Source organism: Tenrec ecaudatus, chromosome 1 (genome assembly GCF_050624435.1).
Source record: "Tenrec ecaudatus isolate mTenEca1 chromosome 1, mTenEca1.hap1, whole genome shotgun sequence".
Lineage (NCBI taxonomy): Eukaryota > Metazoa > Chordata > Mammalia > Afrosoricida > Tenrecidae > Tenrec > Tenrec ecaudatus.
In genome coordinates, this window is record NC_134530.1 from 115,249,508 (window position 1) to 115,267,048 (window position 17,541).

The following is a 17,541-nucleotide window of genomic DNA, read 5'->3' on the forward strand; positions in this document are numbered from 1 at the left end:
CCATGTGAGCCATTTACTTGAGATAAATCTTTCACAAGATATACTGGGTATATGTATATATGTGTATGAGTATGTTTAAGTGTGTGTGGTGTACTCTAAGTAGGTACTTTCTCTACTATTGATTATTTGGGGATAGTAGCTAATTTACTTAATAAGAGGAAGTGCCTTTTCCTTTTCAGCACATGAAGTTTATGAAACAAATTTTTATATATCAAAAGTATATTAGATTTAATTGGTAGAGATGGGTCATAGGCCACTGGTTTAGGAAAAACGTATGCTCCTTCCTTAAAATTACCACTCATTTTAGGCCTATGTACTTCAGCTGTATGACCATGTTCTCATCTTTTTTGTTGTAATTTACCAATGTCTTGGTCAGGATTCACAGTCATTAAAATATTTGATTCTTAAAATAGTTAAAAAAACAAATAAAAATAATATGTGGCTCTTGAGTCATAATCTTTCTCTATACTCCAATCCCTTTATTCATCCTGTGTAACCTCCAATTCTTTGTGATGGCCCATCCATCACCACGTACCTCAGTTTCTTGCCCAGGCTGTTTTCTGTCACCTTCCCACCACTTCCTTTCAGATATGTAGTCTTATTAAATCTTTATTCATAAAACTGCTTAAAATCTCCAATATATGCATGTTCTTATCTGATAACCAAACTTCAGCCTATTTGCTACTTTCAAACTTTTCTTAGTATAGTTTTTCATCAGAACATCTCAACCTTGTAATTTCTTTATTGTTCTAATAAACTAGTTTAGATTGCATGGTTGCTTGGCACTTCTATCTTTTTATCCTATCTTTTGACAAAAAATAACTTATAAACTCAGTTATTCTTTCAATGCTTTCACTGAGCAGCTCAGTACTGTTGGAGAAAGTCATACCAGGATTAACTTCAACTGGACTGTCAACTTGACAATTCTACTACATTTCTGTGGTTGCCTTTCTTATTCCTCACAATTTATTTTTCATTCTTTCCTCTTTACATTTCTCACAGCTCTGTTAGCACTCTCATTCTAAGGAGATGATCACACTTCTTATTTCACAAACAAAATAAATACTATTAAATAGGAACCCCTTGAACATATTTTTATTAAACATTCATGCCTTTAATACTTCCTTTTCTACTGCAGTCATAGTTACATATTATTAACTATAGTTAATACTATACATACTACTATATCATAAAGCACTTTAACATTTAGTGCTTAGAACAATGACAACATTTATTTTGCCCATGATTAAGCAATTTGAACTCAACAAGGTCAGCTCATCTGCTTTATTTGGGATCAGCTAATTTAGCACTTAATTGTTTGCATGTTGAACATGTATGTAGACTAAGAGGCTGTCTACATACATAATTTTTTATTAGGATGCGAGGATACTATGTAATCAGTAAACGTGTGTCAGGGTTGTTTCCTTTCACCATACTTAATCAATTTGTATGTTGAACTAATAATCAAAGAACCTGGGTTATATGAAGAAGAAAACACCATCAGACCAAGAAGCTGTCTTTTTCATTACAATGAAAGGATACTATGTGATCAGTAAAGGTGTGTGTCAGATTTTATCATTTCATCACACTTAGTCAATTTGTATGTTGAGCTAATAATCAAAGAACCTGGGATATATAAAGAGGAAAACAGCATCAGGATTGGAAGAAGACTCATTAATAACATGCCATATGCATGTGACACAACTGGGCTTGTTGAAAGTGAAGAGGACTTCCGGATGAAGATTAAAACTACAGCCTTCAGTACGGATTGCAAGTCAACATAAGGAAAGGAAAAGTGTCACATGATAGATAGGAGGAGAAAAGAGCGAAGTTGTCAAAAGTTTAGTTTCACTTATTTCCACAGTCATTGGCCATGGAAGCAGCAGTTAAGAAATCACATGACTTTGCATTGAAATAATTGGTTGTATAAAGTATTAAATACTAGACTAAAAGGCTTATAAGAATCTTTCTGTAACTCAAAAAATTAGAATTTCTACAAATCGTTTTTTAAATTTTATTAAATACTTTTATTGAGGGCCTTTACATCTCTTATCACAAACCATACATTCATCCATGGTGTCAAGCACATTTGTACATATGTTGCCATAATCAATTTCAAAGCATTTTCTTTCTACTTGAGCCCTTGATATCAGCTCCTCATTTTCTACCTCTCTCCCTCATGAACCCTTGATAAATAAATTATAGATTATTATTTTCTTACCTTACCTCGTCCTCTGTCACCCTTCACCCACTTTTCTGTTGTCCTTCCCCCTGGGAGGGGCTTATATGTCGATCCTTGTGATTGATTACCCGTCTCTCCCCCTACCTTCCCCTTTTCCTCCTGGTTTCTCTAGTGTCATTTGACCCTGTGTTGTGGCCTCTTAGCTGTAGGAGTGTACATATTCTGGCTTAGTCCGAATTGTAAGGCAGAAATGAGGTCATGATAGTTGAGGGAAGGAAGCATTAAAGAACTAGAGGAAAGTTGTATGTTTCAACAGTGCTATACTGCACCCTGACTGGCTCATCTCTTCCTTTTGACCCTTCGGTAAGAGGATGTCCAGTTGTCTACAGATGGGCTTTGGGTCTCCATGCTCCCCCCACCCTCCCCACCAATTCACATTGCTATGATTTTGTTCTGGGTCTTAGATGCCTGGAACCTGATCACATTGACACCTCATGATCACACAAGCTGATGTGCTTCTTCCACAAGCTGATGTGCTTCTCAACTAGATGACTGCTTGTTTATCTTCAAGCCTTTAAGACATAGCCAAGCATCATCAGCTATCTTCACCACATTTGCTTATGCACCCATTTTGTCTTCATCGATCGTGTGGGAAGGTGAACATCACAGAATGTCGGATGATTAGAACAAAGTTTTATTGTGTTGAGGGAGTACTTGAGTCGAGGCCCATTGTCCACCTGCTACCTTAATTTTAACATATAGATATAAGTACATATATTTATTTCCCTATCATTATATATAAATATATTTACATATGTACGTGCCTGTATTTAGGCCTCTCTGAATGTCCTTTGCTTCCTAGTTCTTTCCTCTATTTCCTTTTGTCCCACTATCATGTTCAGCCTGCATGTGGGTTTAGTAATTCCTCGCTGTTATATTGCCCTTGATTAAGACCCACTAGGCATCCTATACCCTTCTCTCCATTGATTTTAGTTCACTTGTTCTCTTGTCCCTGCGTTGGTTGATTACCTCCCCCTTCCTTTCTCCAATCTCCTTCTCCAGTATTCCCCAGGAACCATTGGTCCCATTGTCTTTGGCTCTGAATTGTTTATCCCATCTACCTTAACTAGAGAGACATTAATAAGTGCAAAAACTAGACAAAAGGACAAAGGAAGACGAAACCAATAAAACAACCAAAACAAAATAGTCACAACTAAAAGAAAGCTAAGGACAAAAACAGAAAAGCCTATAAATTGTTCAGGTCTTTTTTTTTTTTTTTTTAGGAGTTTTCCAGTCAAATCTGATGGGGTGCCACACTCTTTCCCCAAAGTCTATTTTTGGTATTCCCTGGGGATTTCATCACTTTGTTCCCATTGCTGCTCTGTTGCATGCCCTTAGTGTTTTGCCCCAGTGTGATCGGGTCAGATCGGTCACAATTCCCTCACTGTCTCCAGTGTTGTCCCCCTGTAGCACTCATGAGGGACATCATGTCTCCTATGGGCCTCCCTGTGCATTGTGTGTTCTGAGCAGGAATATCATCTTCGGGGCTTGGTGGGCCAGGATGTGTTCCCTTCACTCTCCATCCCTCTTCTTTTCTCCTGAGTGCTCTAATCAGACTTGCCCCTCTCACCAATCTGTAGCTTCAGTGCTGTCCTCTGAAGTGTATTCTTTGGGGGATGAGGTGGGGGACGTGGAGTTTCTACAAATCTTAAGGACATTTCCCATAGCAGCCTCACATCTCACATTAAGCGCAACACAAAAGGGCAATTGGTGTTGATTATAATTTAGTACATAAGAAAATACTTAAGGGAATGCTATCAATTTAGATTGCAAGAGACTGAGACAGTTTATAAGGAACTGTCTGAGCCCTTAATGCTCTATTGGAAAAATCAGGCTGAGAAGCTACTCAGCTCTCCAAAACAAAGATTTTGGGTTTGTTTTTTGTTTTTTGTTTTTATGCTAAATGAAGGCTGACGCAGGTTGCAGCCCAGAAATAAGGATAGTGTAGCTAAGAGTCATGGAAGACCACTATCAGGGACCATGACTGAACCCTAATCAATGAACTAGTGACATGTGTCCAGCTAGATTTCAGAATTGTTGTATTAACTATTATATGTTCCTTGTTTTTTTTTGAATGAGAGTGCCCATTTCTACTTCACCATTATGTGAATCCTGGTGGCATTACTCTCTGGGTTACAATCTGAAAGGTCAGTAATTCAAAACCACAAGCTGCTCGAAGGGAAACTCTCTTAAACAGTTACAGCCCCTGAAACTCATGGGGCAGTTTAACCTGTCCTGTAGGATCACTGTGAGTCAACTTTGACTTGATGACTATGCATTTTATTTTTAATTTTTTACTACACCATTATGTATTATGTGTATGTTGGGGAGGTAATTTTCCCCTTTGGCTTACAGCTTTAGGATTACTATGGAGTTTAACCAAGGAGCTACTTTTAAGAAAATGAATCTGAGCAGTCTCAGTTATAGCTCAATCTGATTTGAAATAGAGTTTGAGCTTTGAGCTGATGTTTCAATGGGATGAAACTTTTAGAGGTCTTAATTGTGGTGAGTGTGTTTATAAATAATGTAAAATAATTACAGTCAAAAGGTGGACTATGGCAAAATAAAGTTGGGTACAAATTCTTGTACCGTCATTTTATTCAAAGGCATCATTATTCTTTTTAATCTTGTCTGGGCTTGTGCTTGCTTTAACCAATAAAATAACAAATGTAGTGCTGGGCTACCAGACTTAGGCCTTAAGAGCACCAAAACTTGTGCATCTTTCTTTTGGAACCCAGCTGCAATTTAGAAAGTTGAATATTCTGAGACCAGCATGTTGAGAAGGCCAACTAGCTACTGGGAGAAAGATTGGCAAATTGGAGTAGGACGCAGGTGTAAGAGTGGAATTTTCTTAAAGCGCTTAATATTCCAGATGCTGTATCTTTTGATAGCCAGGTGCCGTCAGCTTTCTTCACCACATTTGCTTAAGCACCCATTTTGTCTTCAGCAATCTTGTCAGGAAGGTGAGCATTACAGAATGCTGGGTTATTAGAACAAAGTATTATTGTGTTGAGGGAGTACTTGAGTTGATGCCCAATGTCTGTCTGCTACCTTAATACTTAACATGTAAATATATGTACATAGATCTATTTCCCTGTTGTTATATATAAATATATTTATGTATGTACATGCCTGTATTTAGACCTCTATAAATGCCCTGTGCCTCCTAGTTCTTTCCTCTATTTCCAGTTACTTTCCTCTTGTTTCACTGCATATTTGGCCTTTATTTGGGATTCAGTAATTCCTCTCGATTACATTGCTGAGGCTTGAAAATAGTTCAAGTGCCCATTTAGCTGAGAAGCAACAAAGCCCACATGGAAGAAGCATACCAGCTTGTGTGATCATAAGGTGTCGATGGGATCAGGTATCAAGAATCAAAGACCCAGAACAAAAAATCTTATCAATGTGAATGAGGGGGAGTTCAGAATGGAGACCCAAAGTCCATCTGTACACAACTGGACATCCCCTCACAGAAGGGTCACAAAGAAGAGCAGAGCTAGTCAGGGTACAGTATAGCACTATTGAAACATACAACTTTCCTCTAGTTCTTTAATGCTTCCCCATCCTGACCCCAATTCTTCCTTACAAATCTGGCTGGACCAGAGCATGTACACGGGTACAGCTAAGATCTGGAAACACAGGGGATCCAGGACAGATGAACCCCTCAGGACCAATAACGAGAGTACCAAGAGGATAAGGGGAAGGTGGGGGATAAAGGGGGTCTGGTCACAATGATCTACATATAGCCCCCTCTCAGGGGGACAAACAACGGAAAAGTGGGTGAAGGGAGACATCTGTCAGTGTAAGACATAAAAAAATAATTTATAATTATCAAGGCTTCATGAAGGAGGGAGGGTGGGGAAGGGAGGGGAGAAATGAGCTGATGCCAATGGCTCAAGTAGAATGTTTTGAGAATGATGATGGCAGCATATGTACAAATGTGCTTGACATGATGGATGGACATATGGATTGTGATGAGATGTAGGAGGCCCCAATAAAATGATTTTTTTTTAAGTGTAACTTTCTTGAATCTTTTAGTCAGATAGGTCTTAAGCTGAAGCCAGATGAGTGACTCATCCAACAAGGTCCCAGATAAATAAATGATCTTAGCTGGGCTGTTAGAGCCATTTCTCAGTTGTTTGAGCCACCCAACTCAGACTCAAGATGTCATGGAGAATAATATGTAGCTATTCCTACTGTGTCTTGCTGAATTCTGGACTCATGGAACTGTGAGCAAAATAAAATGGTTATTAGTTTAATCCACCAGGTTTTGGAATTTGTTTTATAGCTGTGGACAACTGAAACACAAATGCAGAAATTAAGATGCAGGAAAAATGCATCACCTGCCCAGCCTCATAGATCATTTAGAATGGGTACTGCGAAGGTCTGACAGGTTTCCTCAGCTGCGCTGAGCGCTGTAGATGACTGCCCACCACTGCCTTGTGTGGTGTGCAGCACTCCCGCAGAGGGCAGGCTGGAGTTCCCGCTGCTATTTGGGTTGATTTGATCTAGGCGGAGAGTAATGTCCTGGAAGCCAGCAGTGGCGTATGATAGGAAAGAGAGGGAAAAAAGCAGAAAAGGAGAGAAAAAAGAAAGAAAAAAAAACAAAACAAACCTGAGCCCATTGAGACTGACTGCGGTGGGAAAGAGAAGGGCGAGAGAATAAAGAAGGAAGAAATAGAGTGCTAAGTAAAGAGATAATTGAGCCTTGATCACCTGACTGTGGGGCTGGAGGAGTTCCAACTCTTCCTCAAGTTAGCGGGGTGGTATGCCCTCTTGAGGTGGGGTTCCACAGATGCAGGGTGGGATTACTCTCTAAGGCAAGATGGCAACAGCGGCCAGGTGTCAGTTCCCACTGTGGATTTGAGAGCTGGAGTTCTCTGGTGTACCAGCAGGGTATGTGTGGGGGGTGGGGTGGCGCGGGGGAGGTGTTAGCTCAGCCCTGTGTAAGGCCCCAGGACAGGCCCGACCTCCCGAGTTGCGTGTAGGATCACTGAGAGGGCAGTTGGGCTTATTGTCCTATCTAGACTGCTGGTGCCCTACTAGATAGAGGATTCAATTCTCCCCCATGCACCCCCCTAGCCAGCTAGAATAGAAGTAAATTGTCCCCTGATTCTAGGATCTAGCTGTGCGCTTTGTTAGAAGCTTAGACTAGCTTTAGCTGGTCTTTGTTATGCAGCTAGCCTCCAGACCCTGTAGCTTCATTCCTTAGCATGGGCATTCCTTAGCATGGGCATTCCTTAGCATGGGCATTCCTTAGCATGGGCATTCCTTAGCATGGGCATTCCTTAGCATGGGCATTCCTTAGCATGGGCATTCCTTAGCGTGGGCATTCCTTAGCGTGGGCATTCCTTAGCGTGGGCATTCCTTAGCGTGGGCATTCCTTAGCGTGGGCATTCCTTAGCGTGGGCATTCCTTAGCGTGGGCATTCCTTAGCGTGGGCATTCCTTAGCGTGGGCATTCCTTAGCGTGGGCATTCCTTAGCGTGGGCATTCCTTAGCGTGGGCATTCCTTAGCGTGGGCATTCCTTAGCGTGGGCATTCCTTAGCGTGGGCATTCCTTAGCGTGGGCATTCCTTAGCGTGGGCATTCCTTAGCATGGGCATTCCTTAGCATGGGCATTCCTTAGCATGGGCTCCTTATGCTGATTTATGTTGAGACCCCTTCTGTGTGCTTCTTGGGAGCTGAGCAATGAGCCTGGGATTTTCAGTTTTTACCAAGAATATATATTTTCACACTTTTTTAATATTATGCTGTGAGGTTCCCTGATTTGGGGGCTGTCACACTGACCCCCAGAGGGGGAGATCCAGTTTGTTAGGGGGCTTATTTCCTTCTCGGCCAACTGGAACTGAATTCACCCACTGGACTATGACTATCTGCCTATTTTCTCCCACACCATGATCTGCCTCAGGTAAATTTCTGCTTTTTCTTCTCCAAATTATGGCTACCCACCAGTCCCATTCCCCAGGCTATGAGCTCAAGGCAGCCAACTGTGGAGAGCTCTGGTGTGGGGTTCTCCTCTTGTCTGGGATTTTGTTCCCTTTAGGGCGTCAGCCTGGAGAAATCGCTACTCTCTGCTAAAGGGCCGGGTAGCTTTTCAGCTGAAGCCTGGGAGCCCAGCTTGTGGAACCTAGAGCAATTTAGTGCGTTCTTGGTTTGCTTTGTGAGTGGAAATCACAAAAAAGGGGGGTTCAGGACAGAGCCTAGTACCCTAGTTCTAATTTCAGGACTCCACCTCCCAGTTTCCTTCACCTTACCTTTCAGTTTTCTGGTCTGGCAGCAGGAGTTCTGGGCTGAAGAGTCTTAACTAGACGCTATTTTCTATTCTTCTGGAGTATTTTTGTAAGTTCATTCTTGACTAATAATACAAACTGAGATACTATTCTTTAGTTTAAAAAATCTCAAATGTGACCCTCTGCAGTGTTCCCTAGCAGAAATCTCTCACACAAAAGCACTTAATTAGCAAGTGCAATTGGCTGGAAATTACATAAAGCAAATTCAGGAGTGAGTTTATATAATTCACAACAGAAAAGATAAACAATTTAATCCTCATAGCCTCAGAATGCTCTCTCTGGCTGCATTGTTGACAGGTTCTGTTTTCTGTCCAGTTTCTAGAGCAGAATTCTGTCCTGGGAACATCTTTCTTTTGGATATTTGGTTTTGGAACTTCTAATTCCTATCTGACTCTAAGACACATTATTGGTTTCTTTATTTTATTTCAAGTGAAAGTTTCAAATCATATTAGTTTTCCAAATGATACTTTGTAAATGTTCCATGACATTGGTTATAATCCCCCAAACGTGGCAGATACTCTGTATTTCTTCCCTACTTTTCCCAGCTCCATATTTTCATTATCCCTGTCTCCCCACCCCCCTCTGATCTCTTACTGGTTTTGCGCAAGTGTCATACAGTTAATTGTTGCCAGGAACACATTCTTCATGAATAGTATTGTTTTATAGGCCCAACTATTATTTTGCTGTAAGGTGACATCAGGGAGTGTCTTCAGTTTCAAATTAGGAGGTTGTCCAAGGTGATAGTCTTGGGAGTTCCTCTAGTCCCTTTGAGATCAGTAAGTCTGGTCTTTTTTTTTTAATTCCTTTTATACTTAAATTTTGTTAAACATATTTTATTCAGTCTAACCAGGACCTTCATTATGGTCTTGATCATAGTAGTTGGTAGTGGTAGCCTGGCACCATATAATTCTTCTGGTATCATGTTAGAAAACACTTTTGGTTCATATGTGCCATTAACCCTTTGAATTAATTGCTTTCTCATGTCTTTACTTTTTGTGGGATTTGTTTGTTCTCTGTTGCTCTAGGTGGGAAGAGACCAATAATTGCTTCTTAGATATCCACTTGCAAACTTTTAAGATCTCAGAACATTCCAAGTATAATGCTGTCTATGGTAGTATATTTATATGCAAACAGGAAATCCAGTTAATATAATTGTTACTCAGTTTTACTCATGCACTAAAGCTAGTGATGAAGAAATGAAAGAATCCTAACAACCTCTTCAGTCTGAAACTGATTAATCATGTAGTCAAGATGCAAGATAATTATTGGCAATCTCAATGCCAAAGTTGGAAACAAATAGGAATGGTCAATATTTGGAAAATAAAATTCTGGTGGTAGAAAACAGCAGGAGATTGCACGATAGAATTTTAGAAGATATGACTTTGTAATTGCAAAAGCTTTTCGCATAACATAATTAGCAACTTTTCATATGGCCTTTACCCCAAGGAATGCACAGGAATCAAATGGACTACATCGGTGGGAAGTTTCCGTTGAGAAGATCAAAATCATAGCCCAAACAAGGCGAATGGCCTACTGTAGAACAGACCATCAATTGCTCACATGTAAGTTCTGATTGAAGTTGAAGAAAATTAAAACATGTCCATGCAAGCATATGGAATCTGCTCTCCCACTTAATTCGAGCTCCAATCCAAGAGCAGTACTGATAGCATAGCCCTTGCGTAATACTCACCTTCTTGAAATGATCCCTGATGATAAGGGTGCTACAGCAAAGTGTGGTGAAGAAAGCAGATGGTGCCTGGGTATCATTTGAAATCAGATAGTGTTTGGGATCTTAAAGGCTTGTATTTAAACAAGTATCCATCTAAGTGAGGCATCAACTAAGTCCATATGGAAGAAGTACGCCAGCTTGTATGATCCAAAGATGACATAAAAAATCCAAATATGGTGTAGGGAAGACTGTCGGATCTTAAAATGTGAACACCCCATTTGTAGAAGGCTCAGCAGGAGTGGGGGCTCAAAATCCACGTGCAGACTAGCTGGTCAGATGAAGCCTCTGGTAGAGCTCCTTTGGCCACGTAGGCAAGGGACGCAAACAGCTCTACTGTCCGACAGAGATTATTGTAAACTTGATTAGGGTGGAGCGAACCATGGTATAATCTGTTGTTTGGTCAGTTGACCTCCCTCTTGAACCAACCTGAATTTGTTCTAAGCTTAAATATTTTTGCTTGTTCCACAACAGAAATTCTTCTCCGGCTTTTTAAATATTGCTGGTGGTCCTTCTTTTTCTTATTCTTCATTTTTAGTTGTATCTGTATATTATTATTATTATTTTCTTTCTGTTTTGTTTTTTGTTGCTTGTGGTAGGTTTCCCAGTTTATAAAGCACAGAAACTGGCTACATAGAGACAATAACTGGTGCAATGGTTTATCTAGGAGAGAGGGGGTAAGAGGTTGGGGGTGAGGGGAATTGGGAAGCTAATAATGGATGCAGAAGTGAAGAGGGAGCCCTAGAACACATTGTGATGATGTAGGAGGGGGTACACCCCCCCAAAAAAAACAACCAGCATTTTTATTCAAAGCTCTGTATTTATATTTTTTTTTACAAAACAATCTTATCATCTTTAAAGTACTCTGCATTACACTTAATACATTTGTCAAATCTGCCATTCCATTCTTGGAAACATTTTTCAAACTTATCTGTTTGGATGGCTGACAGCACCTCCCTCATTTTTTTCTTTACCTCTTCTACATTGTCAAATTGCTGTCCTTTCATGCTCTTCATTTGCAGAAACAAAAATAAAGTCATGCGGAGCAAGGTCAGGTAAGTAAGGTATGTGGGGTAAGAGAGGCTTGCTGTTTTTTTGCCTAAAACTCATGCACTGAGGTGGCTGTGTGAGTAGGTTCACTGTCATGGTGGCAAAACCAATCCCCCATCTACCACAAATCAGGCCTTTTTTGGTAACATACTGTTAGGCAATCTTTTTAGAACCTTGATTAACACTGACCTGGTAGAACAAATTCCAAATGCACTACTAGTGGACATTTTTGTCTGTTTGGGAAGTTGGCAGACGTCCAGACAAGGTTTATTAATTGATATTTCACCTTTTTAAAACCAGAAAACTGCTTGTAGACTTGAGTTTTTCCATAGTGCTGTCCTTGTAAGCTGTGTTCAACATCACAACATTTTCTGAGACATTTCTCCTGAGCAGGAAACAAAATTTCGCAGCTACACCCTGTTCTGTTAAATCGGCTCACAAAAGAAGAGGTTTGAACGAAACAGCTTGAACAAAAAACTTCACTGTGACCAGAGAGAACCTTCCCAAGTGACGCCACTGAGTGTACTAACTAACTCAGGCATTGTAGTTTGATGCTGGCCTAGTGAGAAAAATGTGTACTACTTAAGAGGGCATTGAGTTTATGTTAATAGTGGTGGAATGATGGAAAAGGATACCAATAATGATTGTACAACAGAGTACAGTCAATGGCACTGACTTTTACACATTGAAAATGTTGAATTGGAGAATGTTTTGTTGCATATATTTTTGCCATAGTTAAAATAACTACACTAATAATGAGTACAAGAAGACTAAAATGTTAATTGATTGTACAACTTTTCTTGGTATGATTAAATGATTGAGTTGTCTGATATCTGAAAGAAGTGTCATTGAAACTATAAAATAAATGTCCATGCGAGCCAAAATGCAAAATTTCACAGCTGCATGCTGAACTCTTAAATCAGCCATCACCCAAAAAGATTTTCGAGCAAAACTACTGTTATGAAAAACTTTACTGTGACCAGAGTGAACCTTGCCAGCCGACGCCACTGGGTGCACTAGATCAGAGAGAGTTGCTCGATGCTGACCTGGGGGGGGGGGGGGATGCGTACCTGGATTTAGGAAACATCTCAGCACATTTGATGCATTGAACACCAGTGAAGAAGACATGCTGAACTGTCAGATGACATCAAGAATATCATACACGAATAAACTAATGGTCATTAAGAAAAAAATGCAAGAAAGAAAAGTCAGAGTGGATGTTGACGAGACTACAAAACTTACTCTTAAACATAGCTTAAACATAGAGTAGCTAAAGTATATGGAAGAACTGATGAAATAAAAGAGATGAGCTGAATATTTCAAAGGACAGCTCAAGAAGACAAAATATGAGTGATATGTACAAATACCTAGAAAACCATAAAGGAAGAGCACAGTAAGTAGATCTTAAACTGAAAGAACTAACAAAAGCACTGAAGCCTCGAGTTACAGGATTAAAACACTCTAAAGGAAAATATGGACACAAGGCAGGAAGCATTAAAAGAAAATGGAAAGAATACATAGAGTCACAGTCCCAAACAAACAAGTTGACTCCGCCATTTCAGGAGGTCTAGCATATGATCAAGAACCAATGGAATTGAAGGGAACATCTCAAACTTCATTGAAAACATTAACCTTAAACAAGTCTCCATGAATTAACAGAATGACAATGAAATGTTTCAACCAGCTGATTCAGCACTGGAAGGCCTCATTGGTCTGTGCCAAGAAATTTGGAACAGCTACCTGCCCAGTCGATTAGAAGAGACCCACATGGTTCCCATTCCAAAGAAAAATGACCCACCGGAAGGTGGAAATTATCCAACAATAACATTAATATCACATGCAAGTAAAATTTTGTTGAGGGTAATTTTAAAATTCCTGCGGTAGTACATTGAAAAGGAGCTGCTAGATATTTACAATCATTGAGTTGTATGATATGTGGATGAAGTGCCAATAAAACTTTAAGAAAAAAAAAGAAAAATTAAAGCAGGATTCAGAAGAGGGCACGGAACTAAGAATATCATTTCAAGTGGATCTTGATTAAAAGAGAATAACTAAGATGTTCACCTGTGTTTTTATTGACTATGCAAAGTCTTTTGCCTGTGTGGATCCTGTGACAGTTAAGGTTTATTGTGCCAACATGGCTGATGAACACATGTGGGATTAATTGAAGGGTAGCGAGATAAATGGCTCGGTAAGCCTCACCTGTCTTAGATCTTGCTCTGATGGTTGGACCAGTTGCAGCTGCCTTAGCTAGTTCTCTGCCTCAGCTGGCAAGGCACACTTCCCGTGAGACATCCCTGAGGAGAAGCCACATGGAGAAGCCTACCTTTTTTCAGCCCTTGGTGCTGGAGAAGCCACGTGGAGACCCCTGCCAGTGCTGAGGTCTCCACACTCACTGATTCGGCTTTCATCCTGCACTTGGTGTCATTGTGTGTGTTTTGTGAGTTTGAGGAGAACTTTGTAAATTGATGTCTGGCTTAGCGTCTAAATGTTGGACGTATGGGCTTGAACTGGACTGGGTTGGTATGCTTAATGTACAATTACTCTTTATAAAATACAAATGTTTATGAATTTTGTTTCTCTAGTCTACCTAGACTCACACAGATCCTAACAAAACTCTAGATAACATTGGGAAAAATTGGAATTCCAGAACTCTTCATTGTACTCATGTGGGAACTGTATGTAGATCCAAGAGGCAAATATTCAAACAGACCATGGTTTGAAATTTTAAACGTGTGCATTAGGGTTATATTCTTTCAGCATATTTTTTTAGTCTGTAGAACAAGTAATTGGAGAAGCTGGACTATATGAAGAAGAATTTGGCATTAGGATTGGAGGAAGGCTTGTTAATAGGCTAAATACAGAACGGACACAACTTTGTTTTCTAAAAGTCGGAAGGACTTGAAGTCCATTTGTTGATGAAAATTAAATAATACACCCCCTCAGTATGGAATACAACTTAATATCAAACAAACATACAAAATAAATTCTCACAACTAGACCAGTAAGAAACACAATAAAAGCAGAAAAATTTGGGTTGACGAGGATTTCATTTTAGTTAGTTCCACAATCAATGCTAATAAAAACAACCAAGAAATCAAAAGACATGCTGCATTGAGCAAATCTACTGTAGAAACCTCTTTAAAATGTGAAAGAACAAAAGATGTTACTTTGAAGACTGACTTACCAGCCCCAAGCAATGATATTTCAGTCACCTCATATGCATGTGAAACCTGGACACTGAGTAAGGAAGGCCAGAGAAGAATTGATGCATTTGAATTATAGTGTTAGTTAAGAATATTGAAAGTACCAGGGATTGCTTGTAGAACAAACACATCTTTCTTAAAAGAAGTACTAATGATTAGACTTATGTCTCACATGCTTTAGAGACACATTATAGGGAGAAAGTCCCTATAAAAGAATATTATGCTAGTGAAATAGAAAAAGTATAAAAGAAAAAGAGTCTTGGCAAGGATGAATTCACATAGCGGATGCAAAAATGGGCTCAAAGATAACAACAGTTGTAGGATTGGTGCAGGACTAACTGTTGTTTCGTTCTATTGTACAGTCAGTGTAAGTTGGAACTGAATTCAAAACACCTGAGAACATCACCAGATGTCTATTCCCAAGCTTTTAAGATCCTGCCTTTTCACCAGACTAGTATGTGGAAAATTACCTTTATGAACTGTGTTTTGACAAGTGACTTGAATGCTGCCTGAAAATTATGGCCTTAGCCTTTAAGTCTTGTAGTTTAGTTCTGATATCTAAGTAGTTAGGAGAACTAGTATAAATGAAGGCACCAAACAGTGCAGGGGACTTTTGGCGGTGATTATTGTGGGAGAGATACCTCACAAATAACGGATCAAATGGAGACCTGCCCACCCCGGTTTCAGAATATAGTTATGTGAATATAATGGTACAGTTATGAAAGTCCGTTAATGGCATTGCCATTAGCACCTAAGTATCCATTTCACAATATAAACAATACCCTACATGGATTGCTTCTTACTGATAATCTTTTCTTTGGTTCCTGCCCTCATCTGGCATTTTAGTCTTTATACTAATTCTGTAATATACTAATCTAATAAACTCTTCTCCTAAATTAACTATTATCTCAGTGTTGAAAAGTCCTAAAACAAAACCACTTGCCATTGAATCAGTTCTGAAAGTACAATTTTGTGTGTCACAGTAGAACTGTGATTCACAGAATTTTCAATTTCTGATTTTTCAGAAAAAGATCTCTAGGCCTTTCTTCCAATGTGTCAGTGAATGAACTCAAATCTTCACGTTTGAGTGCATTAATTATTTATACCACTCGGGATGCCATTGGTTATAAAACCAAAAGCCCAATCTCACTGCCAGCAAGTTGTTTCCGACTCATGTGGACCTTGTAAATTGTTTTCAAGGCTATACATCTTTTTTTTTCTTGCTTAACTTAAAAAAAATCATTTTATTGGGGGCTCATACAACTCTTATCACAATCTATACATACATCAATTCTATAAAGCACATTTGTACATTCATTACCCTCATCAGGGAGCAGATAACTTCATATTTATCTGACGGAGTTGGTGGTATGAACCACTGACGTTCTGGTAAGCAATCCAAATATTTGCCTAACTACAGTACATCACTAGGGATGTTTAATTCTCATGCCTTCCTAAGAAAGGCAACTATTTGCATACTTCTTTGATAAGGCCCCTTGAAACCAATGAAAGGTATTAAACACACTGATACAGGAATCAAGAAATGCTTTTATGTAGATAAACTCTTAAACATGGTGCTTCAGCACTGGGCTATAGCTTGGGGAGAGGGGCATGTTGGATTAGAACACACGGGAGAAGCACAAAAGGATGGAGAGGGAGGAGAGAACATCCTGGTCCACCAAGGATGATGTTCCTTCTCGGGACAGACAATGCACAAGGAGGACTGTAGGGCTGGCCCCCCACAGCTCACGGCGTCCCTCACTGAGCCATGGCACTACGGGGGACACACTGGAGACAGTGTGGGAATAGAGCACGGTCTGGCCCCATCACTCTGAAGCGAGGCACTGAGGGCATGCAGCGGGGCAACAGGGGAGCAGACTGATGAAATCCCCGGGAAATGCCAAAAATAGACTTTGGAGACAGAGTATGGCTCCCTGTCAGACTCCACTGGAAAACACTCGTAAAGTCCAACAAACAGACCTTGAACTATTTATAGGCTTTTCCGTTTTTGTCAGTGGCTTTCTTTTTGTTATTATTTTGTTTTTGTTATTGTTTTGTTGGTTTTGGCTTTCTTTGGCTTTGCCTGGTTTTTTTACTTATTGTATCTGCATGTCTATCTAAATAAGATATGCTGGATAAATAATTCGGAGATGAAAAGAATAGGACCAATTGTTCCAGGGGAGATATGGGAGAAGGGGAGGTGGGAGAAAGGAAATGAGGCTGGAGGGACCAACCCAGGGACAAGGAAACAACAAATCCAAAATCAGTGGCGAGGAGGGTATAAGAGGCCTGGTAGAACTTGATTAAGGGCAATGTAACCGAGAGACATTACTGGAACGCAAATGAAGGCAGAGCATGATCGTGGGACAAGAGGAAAGTAAAAGGAAATAGGAAAGAACTAGAAGGCAAAGGACGTTTATAGAGGTCGAATTATAGACTTGTACATATGTAAATATATTTATGAGGATGGGGAAATAGATCTGTGTGCATATATTTCTGTGTGCATATACTAATATGCGACATATTAGTATTAATGTCGCAGGTGGACATTGGGCCTCCACTCAAGTACTCCCTCAATACAAGAACACATTGTTCACTACAAGAACACATTATTAAACTGGCATTCCATGATGCTCACCTTCCAGACACTTGCTGAAGACAAATGGGTACATAAGCAAACGTGAAGAAAGCTGATGGTGCCTGGCTATCAAACGATTTAGCATCTTGGGTCTAAAGGCTTGAAGGTAAACAAGCAGCCATCTAACTCAGAAGCAATAAAGCCCACATGGAAAAAGCACACCAGCCTGTGTGATCACGAGGTATCAAAGGGATGAGGTATCAGACATCAAAGAACCAAAAAAACATTGAGAATGAGGGACAGTATTAAGTGGGGGACCCAAAGCCCATCTGTAGACAACTGGACATCCTTTTACAGAAAGGTTGCAGGGAGGAGTTGAGTCAGTCAGGGTGGAGTGTAGCAACGATAAAGCATACAACTTTCCTCTAGTTCTTAAATGCTCCCCCC

At 39.9% G+C, this 17,541-nt stretch overlaps 1 protein-coding gene across 2 annotated transcripts in view; it reads left to right on the forward strand.

The window, feature by feature from the left end:
- Positions 1-17,541, forward strand: part of PRKACB (protein kinase cAMP-activated catalytic subunit beta) — a 119,850-nt gene that overhangs the window by 20,776 nt on the left and 81,533 nt on the right. The window contains exon 1 of one of the 2 annotated variants that reach the window (XM_075557669.1): positions 10,002-10,096. The exons of the other annotated variant lie outside the window; for it this stretch is intronic. Within the exon in view, the coding sequence (XP_075413784.1) occupies positions 10,060-10,096 (37 nt within the window). The 5' untranslated portion in view covers positions 10,002-10,059. Of the gene's footprint in view, positions 1-10,001; positions 10,097-17,541 lie in introns of those variants that run through there. 2 annotated transcript variants of the gene reach the window in all.